The sequence below is a fragment of the Capronia coronata genome (assembly GCF_000585585.1).
Source record: "Capronia coronata CBS 617.96 chromosome Unknown acBCG-supercont1.2, whole genome shotgun sequence".
NCBI classification, from domain to species: Eukaryota; Fungi; Ascomycota; class Eurotiomycetes; order Chaetothyriales; family Herpotrichiellaceae; genus Capronia; species Capronia coronata.
The window spans coordinates 3,311,179-3,329,804 of NW_006912894.1; the positions used below are offsets into that span (position 1 = coordinate 3,311,179).

The window sequence follows — 18,626 nt, forward strand, 5'->3', positions numbered from 1 at the left end:
CCTCTTATGCCTTTTTCCAGCTTCACATCGTTATCTCGTAGTACCAGTCTATCATCTCATAGTACCAGTCTATCAGACCCTGGTGTGTCCTTGGTCTGATCTGCCCATGGTGAGGCTGCCATCCCTGGCTTTGGCATTCGCTTAAGCAGCCTCTCAGACAGCCTCTCAGAGTAAGTGTGAGATAGACAGACAGCAGCCTGGGCCCAATTCGTTTTGGGTCGGTTGATAAGCGTCTTTCGGCTGACTTCCGATGAATCTCAAGGACACACTTCAGTCGACGCTACAGAGTGGGTCGTAGATTTCTACGCGTCCCAGCATCGGCTTCATCCATCCGATGGAAAAAGCATTGACCAATCACCCTGGACCCCACATAATTGGCCATGGACTCAACCATTGTCCTCGTTATCATAGTCCTATGTCGGGCTTTCAGCCGCCAGGATGATTGGGATGATGCAGCGTTATGCGGTTGGTATCGATCGGTCTAGACGCGTTATACTACGGCAGAAGCTTCTTAAGAACAAGGGCCCAGTGCGATCACCGCGAGGATTACTGGGATGAGAAAACTTCACCTCCACGGCAAAGGTTTCACTCACACAAGGCCTCATTCCTCCTCTGGAAACCCTTTCTGACCCAGCCATCACCCCGAAGTGTGAACGCACATCATCATGGCCGAATTTATGGAGAAGTCTGTTTTGGGCGACCATGAGCCCGTCGACAAGGAAGCCTTGGTGGAGGAAGGAGTTGCGAGAGAGATTGGGCCTGGAGAGCTGGAGTACATTCCAGACGATCCAAAGACCGAACGCCTCCTCACCACCAGAATGGACTTCAAAGTGATACCGATCCTGGGGCTTCTGTATCTGATTTGCTTCCTCGACCGAACCAACATCGCCAATGCTCGTCTAGCAGGTCTCGAGAAGGGCTTGAATATGCCATCCACCGGGTTCAACACTGCATTATGGATTTTCTACATCCCCTTCGTCCTGGCCGAAGTCCCCAGCAACATGATGATGAGTCTTCCCTGGATCAAGCCAAACCTGTTCCTAGGAGGTCAAACATTCATCCTGGGTATGTGTACCTCAGTACCTGTATGGGCACTCCTGATGACGATATGAAACTAACCGGGTCTTTCTTTTTTCTGTAGGCGTTCTCGCCATGTGTCAAGGCCTCACTCATTCGTACGGAGGACTACTGGGCGTCCGCTTCCTGATGGGTATTGTGGAGACGGGTCTTCCAGCTGGAGCTGGCCTGCTCATTGCCTCGTACTATCGAAAGAAGGAGCTGAGCTTGCGGTTTGCACTGTTCTTTGCGTTTGGTCAAGCAGGTTCTTGCTTCAGTGGGGTACGTGTGACAAGTATTGAAAACAAAGATCGCATCATTGGCTAACGAGACCTTCTTATACAGCTTCTCGCCTACGCGATTCAAGGCATGGACGGAGCCGCCGGGCTCGCAGGTTGGAGATGGATTTTTGTCATCGAAGGCCTGGTGACCATCTTCTTCAGCATCTTCGTCTTCATCTTCACCCCTCACTTCCCCGGCAAGGACAAATGGATCAGTGAGCACGACCGGGCCAGACTGCTCGCTCGCCTCGAGGCGGACAAGGGCAAAGAGTATTCCAACCAAAAGCTCGCAAACAACAAGAAGGTCCCCTGGACAAAGGTCGTCTTTGACTACAGGATTTGGCTCATGACCTTGTTGTTCTTCTGCTCCGACATGTCGGCCGGCTCCCTCTCGAGTTTCAACCCCACCATTCTCAGTCAGTTGGGGTGGAAGGCCCGACGCGCTCAGGTCATGACCATCCCAGTCTGGATTGCCGGCATTGTGGGCGCCCTCGCCTCGACACTCGCCAGCGGCCGCTTGAACAAACGCTGGCCCTTTATCCTCCCTGCAATTGTCGTTTCCATCATTGGTTGGACGCTCCACGTCACGTACCAAGCACCCGGCGTGCGGTACTTTGCCCAGTTCATCATCTCCGTGGGCACATTCATTCAAATGCCGCTGTACATCGGTCTCCTCACTGCAAACCTACGCGGCAGAGCCTACTTGTCCTTTGGAACTGCCATTCAGCTGGGGTTGGGCAATTGTGCCAACTTCGTATCCTCGAACGTCTTCATCACCACGCAGGCACCTCACTACCCTGTCGGGTTCGGCACGGGGTTGGGCATTACTTGCCTGTCATTCCCTGTCATGTTGCTGGTCATTTTCTTGTTCATCCGTCACAACAAGAAGATTGATCGAAAGTTGGCTTCCCTAGCACCAGGAGAGGTGTTGGACGACCAGATCGATTACAAGTATGTTTACTAGATAAAGAGCAAAGAGCAAAAAAAAGCACGCACCTCGCTGGTTCGGTCCAAAGTCGTGTCTACATACAGATAGATAGAGAGAAAGAGAGAAAAGAAAGAGAGAGCGAGAGAAGAGAAGAGGCGGAGAGAGAGAGAGCGAGAGAGGTAGGCAAGGCGGGTTCATGCTACATTTTGTGCCATATAGAAATACATTCATCTCCTTCGCTAGGCAGCAAAACCTCCCGATAGCAGGCATGTTACTTCATAGTCAGCTTTCCTAACCCCCTCGAACAATTGTTCCAATATCATCCCACACCCAGTCCTGCACTCCATTGCCAGTGTCGACTTCATCCATAAAGGAAAACTGGGCCCAAAACTCGGAATCGTAAGCACGACTGCGAATCGAGTCTAATACTTTCCCACTGCCGGGTGCCGTCGTTGGTCGATGGAACTCCAGTGGCGCCGTAGCCAGAAGATTGTTATGATCATGCTGTGGTAGAACCTGTGATTCAAATGGCGAACCTGATTCAGTGGGCGCGGGAGAATTAGTCCCACTTGCAGCAAATCTCTGACCCTGGCTCAGAAGACCACGGCCTCCCATTTGCGGTTCCCCGTCGGCCGCACTTGTGCCTGCCAATGACTGTTGTGGTTGTTGTTGCACTTCTGCCGTGACGGCGGCCGCGGCGCCAGTGGCGGTGGATGTAGACGACGTGAACTGTTCCGCAGTCGAATTGACATCCACGACAATCTGGGCCAGTGCTCGCATCGACCCGGGCATCCGATGATTCTGCATATGCTTGCTTGCCAGGCTCGCGAGATCTTGTAAAAGCAGTCTCGATTCAGACGTCGTCGAGCTGGCGGTGGCTTCACCTCTGTTGATGCGGAGGTCGAGAACCAGGACCAAAGCGGCGGCGACGAGGTAGAACACATCAAACCATGTGACGGCATTGAACCTGTGGATCGAATCTAGTCTGCGCAGCAGCTGGCCCAGGGAGCGACCAGCGTCGATACTCGTGTCAGAGACCATCACTAACGCCGGCGGCACGGCTTGTTGATCAGCTTTTTTGTTCTGCACGATGATGTTCGCGTGGCGTAACAGGGCGGTCCGGGTCACGAGGACGAGGATGTAGTAATATTGTACATGGAGGAGAATGAGCGGTCGCTGGGTCGAGGGCGCAAGGGAGTCAAGGACTTCGACTCGCAAATGTGTAGGTAGACCTTGCTTCCACCGCGCCAGATCTCGCAGGATAGTCGCGGTCGGCGACAGAGGTCGGCTGTAAGCATCTTCGGGAGAAGGGGCACCGCCGTTGCCGGGGTTTAGTGCTTTGCAGGCCATGCCGAGGATGACCGTCAATTTGCGGGACCATAGGGCGAAATCCGGTGGGAAGGCGCCTGCATTTCCTACGATGCGTTCGTTGGGACAGTCGACGGTACTGGCGACGTGGGCAATTGCACTGGGTCGGTCATAGGATGATACCTGCATTTGCTCAAATGCGTAAAGTGTCCACCATACGAGCCTTCGCAGTTCTCGGTTGAGCCGATTCTGTGTCTGCTTGATGTCGTCCCGGTGCATGCCTATGGCATGGGCTACTCGAACAGCGGCTCCCGTGAGGTTCCAACACGCATCGCGGTGATTGGTATTGTGAAGGTGTAGAGCGGCGAGCATGAGCGCCTGGATGGTAGAGATGTTGGAACTGAATATCACCGTAGGCAGTAAGGCTTGGACGTGTCTCCACCATTTCTTCTCTGCTTCCTCTGGTATCTCAATTGGCGCAACGCGACGGGATAGTATGAGGATGCAAAGCGCGCCGCACAGCCACGCAGGGTCGGCAGTCGAATTCGAAGCGGCCCAAGCCTCATACGAGGCTCGGAATGAAGCCTCATGGATGACAGGGAAGTCGGGATGGATAACTTCGAAGTAAGCGTCCATGAGCGCTTCGATGACTGCCTCATCAATCTCTCGGACGGCGTCGGCTGGTGACGAACAATCCGTTGCCACACTGGCAGACTCGCGGCGAGCATTATGACTCGACTCGACATCTCTGGGAGGCTCTGCTATCTGGTCTGCTGCATTGTTGCCGAACAGGGCGAATTTGAATATTGAGTATGCCCCAAGCATCCGCCGCAACTTCAGATGGAACAGGAAGGAGCTGGATGGGCCGACATATTGGGTTTGGTTCTGTTGATCTGGGATCACTTCGACGGTCGCTTCCTCGTCGTCGTCATCGGTTCCCTGACCTCTTGTACCCTGAGCATTTTCTGTCAGGATGTTGTCTTCCAATGCAGGCAAAGGAATGCCCAGCGAGGCCCCAACGTGTTGTATCTCATCTATGCTGGACAGGTTGGCCTCGGGTAGGAGACCTTTGACGAGGGATTCGAGCAGCGTAATTCGACTTCCCATGCCTTCCAAGCCGTAGGCTCTCCTCTTCCGGAGAGCGGTGGTCGTGCATGTGTAGCCGTGAAGTTCGCAGTATCTGCATTGTGCCTCGTTCAGAAGCCGGTCGCATTTCTGTTTCCTCGCTTTACATTTGTCGCAACTCGTTTCTGTGCGTTTCCGCTTGTCTACTGGAACGCGTCTGCTAGTTGGATCCATGGCTGATTGAGATGGGAACAAACAAATCTAAAATATTGAACGCCCGTCACGCTCGTCATGGCATATGGATGTAGGTGGTGAGCTTTGTGTACGTCAGCCTCGACTGCCGACAAAAAAGATGATTCGACGATCGAGAGAGATAATAGATAAGGCTTCTTTCTGACGATGCCCTCGACCTTCGAGAACTGGGACATATTGGGCCAGACCAAGCTGGTTGCCGATAAGCGGAATTAGGGCCAACAACAGCCACTACTAGTGTCCACGGTGATATCTGGCAGGCGAAAGATAAGACTTGCCGTCTTGGTCGAAAGTGTGGGTCGGGCGAAGCTCGGACTAATCATCACGGTCTGCGGACAGAGAGTGGCTCTCTCCGCCAGGCTGCGACGGCCGACGTTCACGGTTTTAACCAGTGTCAAACACATGGGATAAAATCAATCAAAATATTTCGAGGAGGGAATGGAAAATTCACCTAAGAGATAACATAGTAGTGCCCTGGAATCTGGAAGTTGGATATATCATTCAACTTGCTATTTGCTAGACTTCGAGACTGGCAACATGCAGCTGACTGGGAAATTCAAATGCCATCTAAGGTGTGGACAAATGTACTCCAAAAACCCTGGTCATTCGCGATCCTTACGTCTGTATGAAAGCTCTACCTGTAGGATTTGGCCATCAAACCCCCTTGAGACTGTACCTGACACAGGTGGGTTGCTTCATTTCTCATCTAAACCCTCTGACAGCCCCCTGAGAACCCCAAACCCGGTCATTGACCTAGAGGCGTGCACTGAGCGTGTTGCTTGGCGTATCTAAATTGTATTGCTTGATGAGCTTCTCTGCGGCGATTTCACCGAGGACATACGCTGTTGATTGACAATGATTGCTAGATGGTTGATTAGCACTTCGTGACGAGCAGGCATGACAACTAATTGGGAACAACTCACTTGGGAACAAAAGGACACACGCTCATATCCACGACTCGAAGCCCCTCAATGCCAAAGACCTTGAAATTCGAGTCCACACAATCTGTGTCGCTGCTAGTTCCCATTCGAACTGTGGAGGCCATGTGCCATGAGCTTCCAAAATGGGTTCTTATGTGCTCCCAGATGGCTTCGTCGGAGTCATCTGCTGGACCCAGCACCTTGAGTAGCTTTTGCGCAAAGACCGGAGCCGTCAGTAATCGTAGGGTTTGCCGGACGCCATCGATCATAACACGACGGTCGTAAGGATTTGTCAAGAACTTAGGATCGATTATGGGCGCATCGTTCGGGCTAGCTGATCGAAGCCTGACGGATCCCCTGCTCTGTGGGTTGTCCAGGAGACAGATGGCACCCACGAATGACACTTCAGGTTCAGGGATATAGTTGAGGAAAGCTGGCGGCGAATGCTGATGGCGCTAAAGCATCATTACCCTCGTCTGACCATACGAAAGGATGGTGGAAACTTACTGTTGCGATTTCAAAATGAGGCACAGTAGGTGTCTCCAAGTGCTTTTGCACGTGGCTAGGTAGCCTGGCATACTCTGGCGACCGCAGAGCTGCTGGACTCTGTAGAAAGGCCATGGGACTAGGACATAATGGTGTGCCTGTTTCGTGGTATTCCGGGCCGTGTTTGACTACAACACCAACACTTGAAAAGCAATGGTCTTCCAAGTTCTTTCCAACCATGTTCAGCTCGTGTTGTACCGGGATATCGTGTTTCTCGAGCTCATCTCGTGGACCAATGCCCGAGAGCAAAAGGAGCTGGGGGCTGTTCAATGCTCCCCCTGAGATGATGACCTCGCATCGTGCAGAAAACACACGACCGTCGTCAGTCAGGAGACCCCTGGCCTTTTTGCCTTCAAGGAGGACCTTGGCGACCAGAGCGCCGGTGACTATGGTGAGATTGGAGGGAGGATCCTCGAGGTATTTGGCAGCAGTGATGCGTTTCCCGTCGATGCAACAGACTGTGCCCATGCCCAGTCCAATGGGATTTCCCGAATTGACGTCTTTGTTGGTCGAAATGCCAACTTGTTCTGCTGCAATGAATATGTTCTCAATATCTGGGATCCAGGGACCGCCGTAGGTGAGATCGATCACCCCCGAATCACTGTGGTCTGCAGAATTATGTTCAGCGAGTGATTTCCCGCCCGTGCTCTCTATGTCTTACCTTTGATATCTGGGTCGATATACCTTTTGAGCTCAGGTCTTGGAATCTGGGGATGAAGATGAGTGACCTTGTCCAGACACCGTTTGGCATTGGCCCAAGCAAAGTCTTGATCCCCCACCAGTCTGGCCCATTGATTGTAGTCGTCCGACGGTCCCACGAGCCAGCCACAGTAGTTGATGCAAGTTGTGCCACCAAGACCTTTACCTCGCGAGTAGTCGACTTCTTGCCCAGCAAGTTGATTCTGCGGAGTGGTCTTGTATCCCCAGTTGGGAAAAGAACTGACATTGGAGGCCACGGCAAACCTCTGGTCCGCTGATAGATATTCTACCCGTCCAGTTGGAGTTCCAGCTTCGAGGAGCAGGACTGACGGCTTTGCAGCCGACCGTGCCAACCTTGACGCGATAGGACACCCTGAAGCACCCGCTGTTCTATTGTCAGCATTTATATCTAGTCACCTCTATCGTAACCAGGGCAATTTACCCCCAACAATAATGAAATCGTATTCTGATCCCATTGCAAGGTGTTGTGTTGTTCAACAACTCAAATCTAGTATGGTCACCACAACAGTGCCTGTATAGAGCGAAGTAAGGGGGGATTCGATGCTGTTAGTAGATTTGAACTTGATTGGCTCGATAGGGGACCGTGGATTCGAACAGCTTGATGTTTGATATGTGCAAGGTTGGCCAATCCAGGCTGGTAGGCTGTCCCAGTCCTGAACTCCGGCCAGGCATAGACAAGCCACCCTCTTGTTTCCTCGGCAAACCGCATGCGATCTTGCTAGTCTACTGGATACCCTTTTTTCGAAGGGCAATTTTCCCAAGCCAAGATAAGAGATACCGACCTGGTCGCTGGCCTAAGATTACCCTTGCGAGTAGTTGGTTTCGTTCATCGGATGCTTGCTTCCGCCGGCTCTTCTTGGTCCGCGAGCAACATCCTCCAATTTTGGGCTTGCCACAGCACTTTCCGACAGCGTAGGCAGGCCTAGGCAGCCGATGCTGTTTGCCTCTGTTCGGACTTTCGACTCTGCAGATTGTGATGGCGGCCGCCTCGTTGGAACAAGTTCCGTTCACCAAGCCTGTCACCTGATATCGAAGAGTACTTGCAGATCAACTTCATCGTGCTGATACATGGTATTCCCCTTGGCATTAGACGGGCAAAATCTTTCAAGTGAGGCTGTAACATTTTCTTGAAATCTCCATCATTGCATCTTCACATCTCCAGGGAACGTTGAGCATACTCAGTCAAGATGGTGGGACTCATGGCAAACCGTGCCCAGTTTGGGCTCATCCTTCCTTCCACAAACACCAGTGTGGAGGCCGAGTTTGGTGCCATGACGGTGCCTGGTAGGGGTTTTCAAACTCGACACCCGTGATACTTGATGACCTAACTCTTATCACAGGTGTGTCGTGGCACAGTGGCCGTATCTTTGTCAACAACCCGGATCTCAGCACCAGCGAAGCCATGGAAGAATTCCTTGTCGACTTACGCAAAGAGATTGTCCGGGCCGTGCAAAGCGTCTGCCACGCCAAAGTTGACTACCTCGTTATGGGTATGTCTGCAGAGACTTTCTGGGGAGGAGCACAGGGTGCTCAGGAGTTCATCAACTTCATGTCAGAAACCTCAAACGGCCTTAAGGTCTCGACAGGCGCCGATTCCTGTCGAGCGGTCATGAAAGTGTACGGAGCCAAGCGAATTGGCATCATCACCCCTTACCAACCAGTGGGGGATCAGCAAGTCATCGACTTCTTCACGCAGATTGGCTGCGATGTGGCCGCCCTTCATGGACTGAAGTGTGCCACTGCAACCTCCATTTCAGATGTCCCGGCAGACGAGCTCAAGGACGCATTTCGAAAGGTGGACGGGCCTGACGTCGATTTGTTGATTCAGGCGGGCACGAATCTTCTGTGCGCGAAAGTAGCTGCCGAGATGGAAGAAGAACTGGGAAAGCCAGTGATTGCCATCAATACGGCGACTGTGTGGCATGCTTACCGGACCAACGGCATCATGGATCAAATCAAGGGCTGGGGATCTCTACTTGAGAAGCACTGAGCAGAGACTGCTAGTATTATATTGACACTGGCTAGTAAACATATCTGAAGCAGTTGACAATATGATACACATGTTTCGTCACATGTTCGTGCTCATCACAATGCAAAGGTGACTTCGGGAGAAAAGCAGACTGTCGTAAGATCCTCCACCGGAGCATTCTCTCTCAAAAATGCCTTATAACCCTCGTGCGCCGGGCACTCTTTCTCATAAAAGTCCATGTCGCTCTTGTTCCGGAAAACTGACTTGGTGACAAAGGTGTACCCTCGATCTCGTGCAGGGCCTTGTGTCGGTCCAGCTTCCATTGACATGATATATGGCTTGCCATCCTAGAGTCCTTGGTATTACTATGTGGTTACATTCTCCTAAGGACAGCACTTCGAACCTTGCTTTGAGTCCTTGTGAATACTTCAAATCCTTTCAATGCCACGTCGATGCCTTTCTCGTCGATCTTGATCATGGTGACTCTGCAAATGGGAGACATTTTGGCGATGGTATGCTCGATTCCGCTCGTCTCTGAAGAATTGCGTGCAAGGAGCCGATGGTATGATTGTCAACATCCAATATTCGTAGTCAGCATATGCTGTCCATGGTGCGACGATTCGAGTGTCCAATAATAGGCGGATGTGGGGACTGGGTATCCAATGTGGAGCCTGGACCCATCCTTGATAAAGCAGTGTTGAATTCATCCCCGTCGGCTATCTGTAGCCGAAGCAGCCTCAGAACAGCATGCAGCCTAGATCGACAAAGAATCAACCGTGAGATTCTGGATCAGGGTGTTTCGGTGGGCTGACGGTGATCTGCCAGTGCCCCTGCAGTAATTTGTGAACATTGGCCTATTGAGCCGCGGTCAATGCCGAGGATCCAAGTATGTGGTGCTAGTAAGCAGCGCTTAAAAGTATACTCTTTACTCGGTATTCTCTGGACTTCAAGGTGTTTTATGATAGACATCAGCCTTGCAAGCTTTCGTTGTTTGTACCATGACGCAGGCCGAGGGCGCACCATTCTCTGTGGCCATTATCGGCGCCGGCATTGGAGGACTGGCCCTCGCCATCGGGCTTTTGAAGAAAAATGTGCCCTGTACCGTTTACGAATCTGCCAGCAAATTCGATGCCGTGGGAGCGGGAATCGGTCTCGGTCCCAATGCATTGCGCGCAATAGAGTTGATGGACCCCAAGTTTAGGGCCATGTACGACGAGGTCAAAGTCGGCAACAAATCACCAGATCGTGTCCACGAGCAGATCGAGATTCTAGGGATCCAAGAGGGCTTTGGAATCACTGACGACTGGCATGGTGGTTCGGTCTCGCACCCGGCATTCGAGAGAAGTAGCGCCCACCGAAAAGCGCTTCTCGAGATCATGGAGAGCTTGATCCCGCCGGGCACGGTCCAGTTCAACAAGAGAGTCATCCGACTTGAGCAAAAGTCCCCTCAGAAAGTGACCATTGTTTTCCAGGACGGAGAGGTTGTCCAAAGCGACATTGTCGTTGGTTGCGATGGCATCAAAGGAATGTCGAGAAAGGTGGTTCTGGAATCCAGATATCCGGAAGAGGTCCCCGCAAAATACAACAATACCTACATCTACCGTGGAATCACGTCCATGGAAGAGGCCAAGAAACGCATCGGAACCTACGCGGAGGATGCACGATGGTGGATGGGCAAGGGCAAAGGATGGGCAATGTACCCAATCTCTAAAGGAACAGAGGTCAACATCGTCGCCTTCATACATGACCCCGACGAATGGGTGGGCGAACAAGCAACCAAAGAAGTGACCAGGGAAGAGATGTTCTCCGACTTCGCAGAGTTTGACCACAGACTGAAAGCACTGCTAGATGTTAGTGAAACCACTGCAACCGGTTGCGTTGGGTTAAGATGCTGACCAGAGATGAAACAGTTTGTCAAGCCCGTCAGGTGGCCGCTCTTCCACCATCCCAACACGCCAACATACTACAAAGGTCGGATATGTCTCATGGGAGATTCGGCACACGCATCAAGTCCTGCTCAGGCAGCGGGTGCAGGGCAAGGCCTGGAAGACGCACTCATCCTCTCCCGGCTCCTCGGCCTCGTAAGGCGTACGAATGAAGTGGAAAGCGCCATCCAAGTCTACGATGCCATTCGCAGACCCCGGGCTCAGGCTGTCGTCCAGGAGAGTCGGGACGTCGGCATGGCCTACTTTTTCTTGCATCCAGACTTTGGCGACGACCTCAAGAAGATCACGGCGGATGCAAATGTGCGATTGCCAAAAATTTGGTTCTATGATCTCGATAGGGATCTCAAGCTTGCCGAAGACAGTTTCAACGCTCTTGTACGGTATCCGGCGTGCAAAGATGACGTAGTGACTGTGAGCATTGCTGAAACGACAACTTCGGTGCCCAGTAGAATTGCAACCTAAAGAAAACAAAAGCTGTCTTGACATCCTTAGGAGTCTTTGTTGACCCGGTGGGTCTGGTTCATAGAATGGGGACTCGGCATCGTTAGTATTTACTAAGTACTTACTTACTCTACTTACTTAGTAGTGTAAAGGACCATACTTTAAATTATTCTTTACTAATAGCTATAGTAGTACTATATATACAGTACTAAGTAGCATCTATACTATATAGCGTCGGAGTCTTCGCGGAAGCTTATTACTAGAAGCTCCTAAGAGAACTTGTCCTTTAATTATAAATTCTCGAGCTTCGAGCTTTAAGAGTAAAAAGTACTAGTAGATAAGTACTAGTAGTAGTACTAGTACTACCTTAAAAAAATTTAAACTACTAAGTACTTACTACTTACTACTAGTAATTCTTTAGAAAAGGCGGCGACTAACTACTAAGTACTACTACACTACGAGGCCTTTTCTAGTATATTTAGTCTCTAGTATTCTCTATAGAATAACTAATATAGTATAGTACCTAGTGCCACCAGGTACTAGATTTACTACTTAGTAGATCCTTTTTTTTTTAAGTATAACAATTCTACTACTAATAAATCTATAAGTAGTATAGATACCTATTAGTTAGTACTAGTAGATACTAGGGCTATATTAAGACGTGTCACCATGGATGATAGAGAACGTAGAGATAAGGCTAGTGAAGATGCCGAGGCTGCCAGGATAGGGGGGCAGGAGAGCAAGATAAGGAGGAGATATATCAACTCAGCGTAGGAGCCCTCCTTATAAGGCTCTCCACGCTTTAAGTCTCCGTCGATAGCCCTATTCAGTTGTTCGAAGACCTCCGTTCCTAATAAGACGGGTGTACTTACTACTAGTACTTTATAGCTTTAAGCTTGTAGTTTTGTTATACCTACTATCTTTGAGCTTTATATATGAAGTAAGTACTAGTACTAGCTTTAACCTTTTAAGTTCTATTAATAAAATTTTTAAGTGTCGTGACTCGTGATCTCTCTCGTGATCTCTCTATGATTTTAATTCTAGAGTTACTAAAGTAAGTACCTTAGTAGTATTTAATACGATTCTAAACTGGTTTCGAACCGAGTTTAAATCGGATCAAAATCACATGAAAATCAGATCTAAATCGGATTTCAACACTAAATCGATTAATACTCTATAGATAAAGTTTTAATAAAGGATACTAGGTAGGTAGCTACCTAATTAAGATCTTACTAGGTTATAACTAGATTAAAACTAGATTAGAATTTTGGTAGCCTCCTTAGTTTCATAGAGGGGATAGTCCGGGCTAGGCGTCCTAATACCTAACTATTGAAACCGTATCGAAGCTGTATCGAAGCTATATCGAAACCAGTATTAAAGCCGTATCGAAACCGTATCGAAACCGTGTTAAAGCTATATCGAAGCTATATCGAAACTATGTTGAAGCCGATTTAAGACTACCTAGAATTTAAGGTTCTTACTACCTAAGTAGGTACCTACTAGTACCTATCACTTACCTGGTAGGTAGTACCTAATTTAAGAAGTTAAGAAAGTTTCTAAGAAGATCGGAGTTATAGAAGTCTCTAGAGCTGTCGTGAGTAGGTAGTACCTTAGGTACTATTTGGGCCTTTTATAAGTAATCAATCCTTAATCGATACTAGATCAAGTACAAATTAATACCGTAGTTGAGTAAGTCTCGATACTGTCTTGATACTTACTTAAGTACGTAGTCGAGTTAAAATCGGATTTAGATCGGATTTAGATCGGATTTAGGTCGAACTTACTACTTACTAGTACTAAAAAAAGATTATAGGTTCGAAACGAGAGGGGGTTTTTTTAAAAAAAAAAAAATACACTTGACTACCGCTAAAAACCTTAAAACTTAATTTTAGAGAAAAGGCGACGGGTTACCGCTACGCTATAAGGCCTTTTCTACTATATTTAGTGTATAATTTCGATAGAATAACTATTATAGTACTATTTACTAGATTTGAAAAATTGTGGAAATTCTCTAAGTATCAAAGTGATCTCGAATCTCGATATAAGGTGATTTTGATTCTAGAGTCGCGATCTCTCTATAACCTTAATTTTAGAGTCGTAATTTTGATTCTAGAGTCATAATTACTATAATTTAAGATATAAGTCTTGATATCTTAGTAATACTAGTATCACGCCTATATCGATTACGTACTTAATATCTGATTATAACTCGATTATGAATCGGTTTACGCTCGATACCTACTTGATTACTTAGGCGGGGGCAGCTTAGTACTAACTTACTACTACTAAGTACCACGTATACTTAGGTTAGTTATATGGCGTAGTAGTACTAAGCAAATCTTAAGATTAATTATGCCTTGTCTTTGTATCTAGCCTAATTCTACTTACGAAGCTCGAGTCCGCTAATAATCATGTTACATTACTTAACCGTTTCTACTATAGGCTTGAAGCCATCGAGATCCGCTATTCTCACTCACTCCTCTAGGACATCGGCAACCTAAGAGGTGTGTTCCGACGGATACCTATAGGGCTATTAGTGCCAATCGAAATTAAGCGGCCGATATTGCGCAGAGTCTATTTGGGAATAGTAGGTATCATTGCCTCAATACGCTAGGGACTCGGAGTCGATAACCGAATATACACGCGCATCGAAGCTGACGTTATCGGGTTTATTTTCCGGGTCAAGATCATACCTACTTGCTTAGGTCGATCGATCCCTGTGGTGCCGGACCAGAAGGCCAGCCCGGCCTCGTGGTTGGCGTACCGAAGCGCTTCCTCGTACTTTTCTTTCGCCTCTTCTTCTATACGGCCGATGATAGGCGTCACGGTTGCGAAGACCTGGATAGAGCGTGGATCCCGTCCCGCTTTGGCTGCAGCTTTGCGAAGGGTTTTCACTCGACCGACAAGGATCTGTGGCGAAGGAGCGGACATAAAGAAAGACTCAGGATTCCCTCTGTATGAGTCGCACCGAAAGCGATAGTACCGGCGGGAGTGGTGCCTGTTATGGTAGCAACCTCGGTGAGCATGAGCGTGTATCTCAGATGGTGCAGCGGTTTCTCCTCTCCCATCAGGAAGAAGAGGTGATTATCTATTTATCTAGCCTATGGTACCATGGCAGGTGCTACTACAGTAAGTAACCCAGGAAAGTGGGGGAAGGTGGTAAGGTGGCAACAGTGCCTGTTTGGAACAGAAACGGTGTCCGCTGCGGTGATGGGTCCGTGATATAGGTGCCGTCTACAGTGAAGCGCAAGCTTGCCGTGATGGTTTGAAGTCTGCGTATATGTTCTTTTCTCTGTCTTCCTTGAGAGCATACTCAATTGAGAGTCCATCGCAACATGCCTTCCAGGTGCATGCTTTTCTGTAGACGTCTCAGCTTCAAGCAAGTGCGTGGTCTGAGAACCCCCTCTCAACTCGCATACAGTCCCTCTCGCGACCATCCGGGTTAACAGCCCGGTAGCCGATGAACTGATATATATACCCATGCACCTATGCATCGAAGTCATATCTGCAAGTGATCATGATGCCTTTTCAAGGGCATCATAGATGGCTTTTACATAAGCCTTTGTTCGCTGGTTTCCTAGGCCGACGTTGTCCATCTTATTCATCACGTAGGCGAAGGTGATACCACGGTCCAGATCCATAACCCCTATACTTCCGCCCCAACCACCCCAGAAACACACTCTTCCACGTGGCAACCAATGGACCTCTGTATCCGCTCCTGTCAGCCCGAATCCTATGCCAAACCGGATCTTTTGCTTCACCACCAGGTCGGTGCCGTAACATTGCTGTTCGAAGATCCTGTCGATGATCTCCCGGGACAAGAATTCACGACCGGAAGCCGGATCTTTGCCGCCCAGTGTGACGAGAGACAATAACCTGGCCACAGATCTAGCATTCCCATGCCCATTAGCCGCGCCCAACTCGGCGCGCCGCCACATTTCAGTGTTGGCGTTCGTAGCTCCGACCATGGGGTTCACCAAGGTTCTCATGGAAATGGACTTTTGAGCTTCCTCCCCTTGCGCCGTGTCCGTTGAAGTTGCCGGCTGCGGCGGCGGCGGTGGTGGTGGGACGACATCAGAGACTCGGTGCCAGTCTTCTTCTTTTGCACCGAATTGGAAATCCGCGCCCAGAGGGCCAGCGACTTGAGAAGCAAGGAAGTCTTTCATTGTCGTGCCAGTGATACAGCGAACCAGTTTGCCGACCAGAAACCCCATGGTGAGACTGTGGTAGCCACTCGCGGTGCCCGGTTCCCACCAGGGGGCTTGCGCCGCCAGCTTCGCTGCTGCTCCCTCAAAGTCCTCACACAACTCTTGAATCGTGACAGGGGTGTCCCAGCCACAGACTCCGGAGGTGTGGGACATGACATGGCGGACCTTGACGGACTGCTTCCCGTTCGCGGCGAATTCGGGCCAATACGTGCTGACGCTTTCGTCGAGGTCGAGTTTCTTCTGGGAAGCGAGAATGAGACCGATCAGGCCGATTATGGTTTTACCGGTCGACCAGACATTGGCGATGGTGTCCTTCTCCCAGGGACGGGTGCGGGCCGTGTCCGCGTACCCGCCCCAGACGTCGACCACGTTCTCCCCATTCAGATTGACAGCAATGGAGGCGCCCAGTTCTTCGCCCGAGTCGAGGAAGGACTGGAACAGCGGCCGGAGGGATTCGAAGCGGGGATCAAGATGACCCTGCACTTGACTCATGGTGATGGGGATGGAGATGATCTGGCCAAGACGAAAGGGGTTGTTTGCAGTGGTTAACGTGTTGTCTCAATTACCGCCTTAGAAGAGCTCCTTTCAATAGGTGACATGAAGACACGAAGAGATATCCCTGGATTAGTTATAATCGCGGAACCCGGGTCGGAATCAGTTCCGGGATCACCCCACCATAACCCAGTGCCATGAGGGGCCACTCTAGAAGATACTCGAGGCTGCGAACTATGTAGGTAGCCACAGTGAGTCGACATGGAAGCCTCTCCTGGGAGCGACGATATACCCATGTATCTCACCACAATCCCAGATATGCTTGGGCAAGCCCGGTACCAGGTTGCAGCTACTATATCAATCCTGGAGGTGCACGTTTCTGAGCTAGATGACGTCAATACGATTAAGCCCAGGCGATCATGGCGAAGAACACGAGGATCGTGACAGCTTCGTCACAGAGAGTACAAGGCGGACGCCCTTCCGACCTTTTTTGAACCGATAACTGATCACTGTTGAATGGATATCAGCACAGAGGCAGCAGGCTATCATACCGCGTCTCGCCGAAGGACGCTTTCAGCTGACATATTAACAGTTATCTGGCACGAGTATCAAGCAGATCTATGAAAAAACAAAAGAACTCTGCATTATTTTTAATGTTAACGCTCGAGTTTGCTCCACGGAGCATGGAAAGCCGTTGGTACCACCGGTACGGGTCCGTATGGGGATCCGGCAAAAGCCCCAGATTTGAGTGGGTGGTATGATAGCCGTACCACCTACGTACTAGTTGCCGCGGCATGCTTGGGCACTCTCATCACGTCTTGGCTTAGCCGACAGCTTCCAGGGCATTTGCGGGGTGTTACAAAAGGAAGCACGACGACCATGACTTAGTCCGCCGGCGTATATCTGTCGTTTCAAAGCTCCGGATCGATTTCACGCAGCAGCATTCGCATTTTGACAAGGTTTCCACGACCGAGACAGGCGCACCAATGGCATCCATGAAAGCCATCCGCTTCTATGGGAAGGAAGATATCAGGCTGGACACGGTCCCAAGGCTGTAAGTGCTTCTCCTAGAACGGCCAGGAACGTCGACTTAATAGTAATCGCAGGAAGTGCAACTCTGATGAGCTGCGAGTCAAGGTGGCATACTGCGGGATCTGTGGTACAGATGTTCACGAGTATCTGGGGGGTCCCATTTTCCCGCCTCAGCCAGGCCAGTGCAATCCCCACACTGGCGTTGAACTTCCGGTCACAATGGGCCATGAGATGTCGGGCACCATCATTGAGACTGGAGCGGATGTTGCCGGGTTTGCGGTGGGTCAAAACGTGGCAATCAATCCATCGCTCGACGACAGGTCATACGGGATGGAACTGTGTGCGAATTGCCAGGCCGGGAGGTTCAATATCTGCAAGCACTGGGCCTGCTTCGGCCTGAGTGCGGCCAGTGGCGGCTTCTCCGAAGAAGTCGTGGTCAAGGCTCACAACTGCATCCCTCTGCCGGACGGAGTGAGCCTGAAAGCCGGGGCACTGGCGGAGCCTCTGGCCGTTGCTTCCCACATGATCCGGCTTTCGGGGTTCCAGAAAGGCCAGACCGTGGCTATCCTGGGTGCCGGTCCGATTGGTCTGGCTCTGCTCCTGCTGCTCAGGGCCCAGGGGGCGTCCAAGATTGTCATAAGCGAGCTGACCAAGTCCCGGGCTCTACAGGCGGAAAAGTTCGGCGCCGACATTGTCGTGGACCCCAGCGTGCCGCCGTCCAAGTCGGCGAAGTCGGATGCTGTTCAGGATGCCGTCTATGGGATCGCTCCAAATGGTGTCGACATCTCATTCGATGCGACTGGAATTCAGGCCACCTTGGACACGGCCATCGCTGTCGTGAAACCCGGCGGAGTGGTGTTCAACGTGGCCATCCATGAAAAGCCGCTTTTGATCAACCCAAACGATTTCAGCTTCACCGAAAAGAAGTTCCTTGGCGGTATATGCTACACCAATGAAGACTTTGACATTGCTTTGAATGCTATCGCACACGGTGCTGTCCCTGTGGACGACTTGATCACGTCTGTTGTGCCACTGGAAAAGATTGTTGAAGGCGGCTTTCTAGAGCTGATCCACAACAAGGCTAGTCATGTCAAGATACTCATCCAGTCATCTGCCAGCTAGATATACTCAACGATCTACGGTTTTAATCACGTTCGATATTGCGTACTGGCTTGTTGTACAGGGGAAAAGTGGAGGTATGGGAATGCCCTTGTGACAGAGCAAGTTGATGATGGCAGAGGACATTCATGGCTTGAATCAAGGTTAGATCACGATAAGACACGGTTCCCGGTCGGGTATATGGGTTTCCCTCCAGGGTTCCACTATCCCGCGGATACTGCCCCGTTGCGGGGTCCCCGCAAGTACACGTTCTAGATCCCTTCTGCTATATATTCAGTGAGTCTGCAGACCTCTGCGGTTACGGTGATATTTCCTCCCAGGCCATCCTGAACAGCTTATTCCT

General features: G+C 50.3%; 9 protein-coding genes across 9 annotated transcripts; 4 read left to right on the forward strand and 5 right to left on the reverse strand.

Annotated features, from left to right (window-relative positions):
• Positions 1-665: 665 nt before the first annotated feature.
• On the forward strand, positions 666-2,301 carry A1O1_02866 (uncharacterized protein; the record flags this gene model as incomplete). The annotated part of the gene is made up of 3 exons (XM_007723774.1): positions 666-1,065; positions 1,142-1,338; positions 1,402-2,301. 3 exons carry the CDS (start codon positions 666-668, stop codon positions 2,299-2,301), a joined length of 1,497 nt encoding a protein of 498 aa, XP_007721964.1.
• A 255-nt stretch (positions 2,302-2,556) lies between these two features.
• On the reverse strand, positions 2,557-4,872 carry A1O1_02867 (uncharacterized protein; the record flags this gene model as incomplete). The annotated part of the gene is made up of 1 exon (XM_007723775.1): positions 2,557-4,872. One exon carries the CDS (start codon positions 4,870-4,872, stop codon positions 2,557-2,559), a length of 2,316 nt encoding a protein of 771 aa, XP_007721965.1.
• Positions 4,873-5,643: 771 nt separating this feature from the next.
• A1O1_02868 (uncharacterized protein) lies at positions 5,644-7,531 on the reverse strand (the record flags this gene model as incomplete). Its single annotated transcript, XM_007723776.1, has 5 exons — positions 5,644-5,752; positions 5,814-6,256; positions 6,318-6,964; positions 7,018-7,440; positions 7,498-7,531. The coding sequence occupies 5 exons, from the start codon at positions 7,529-7,531 to the stop codon at positions 5,644-5,646; spliced, it is 1,656 nt and encodes a 551-aa protein (XP_007721966.1).
• Positions 7,532-8,263: 732 nt separating this feature from the next.
• A1O1_02869 (uncharacterized protein) lies at positions 8,264-9,066 on the forward strand (the record flags this gene model as incomplete). The annotated part of the gene is made up of 2 exons (XM_007723777.1): positions 8,264-8,360; positions 8,417-9,066. The coding sequence occupies 2 exons, from the start codon at positions 8,264-8,266 to the stop codon at positions 9,064-9,066; spliced, it is 747 nt and encodes a 248-aa protein (XP_007721967.1).
• Positions 9,067-9,161: 95 nt separating this feature from the next.
• A1O1_02870 (uncharacterized protein) lies at positions 9,162-9,374 on the reverse strand (the record flags this gene model as incomplete). Its single annotated transcript, XM_007723778.1, has 1 exon — positions 9,162-9,374. One exon carries the CDS (start codon positions 9,372-9,374, stop codon positions 9,162-9,164), a length of 213 nt encoding a protein of 70 aa, XP_007721968.1.
• Positions 9,375-10,043: 669 nt separating this feature from the next.
• On the forward strand, positions 10,044-11,453 carry A1O1_02871 (uncharacterized protein; the record flags this gene model as incomplete). The annotated part of the gene is made up of 2 exons (XM_007723779.1): positions 10,044-10,895; positions 10,956-11,453. The coding sequence occupies 2 exons, from the start codon at positions 10,044-10,046 to the stop codon at positions 11,451-11,453; spliced, it is 1,350 nt and encodes a 449-aa protein (XP_007721969.1).
• A 2,589-nt stretch (positions 11,454-14,042) lies between these two features.
• Positions 14,043-14,363, reverse strand: A1O1_02872 (uncharacterized protein; the record flags this gene model as incomplete). Its single annotated transcript, XM_007723780.1, has 1 exon — positions 14,043-14,363. One exon carries the CDS (start codon positions 14,361-14,363, stop codon positions 14,043-14,045), a length of 321 nt encoding a protein of 106 aa, XP_007721970.1.
• Positions 14,364-14,947: 584 nt separating this feature from the next.
• On the reverse strand, positions 14,948-16,132 carry A1O1_02873 (beta-lactamase; the record flags this gene model as incomplete). Its single annotated transcript, XM_007723781.1, has 1 exon — positions 14,948-16,132. The coding sequence occupies one exon, from the start codon at positions 16,130-16,132 to the stop codon at positions 14,948-14,950; it is 1,185 nt and encodes a 394-aa protein (XP_007721971.1).
• Positions 16,133-17,127: 995 nt separating this feature from the next.
• A1O1_02874 (uncharacterized protein) lies at positions 17,128-18,286 on the forward strand (the record flags this gene model as incomplete). Its single annotated transcript, XM_007723782.1, has 2 exons — positions 17,128-17,186; positions 17,239-18,286. 2 exons carry the CDS (start codon positions 17,128-17,130, stop codon positions 18,284-18,286), a joined length of 1,107 nt encoding a protein of 368 aa, XP_007721972.1.
• Positions 18,287-18,626: the final 340 nt, after the last annotated feature.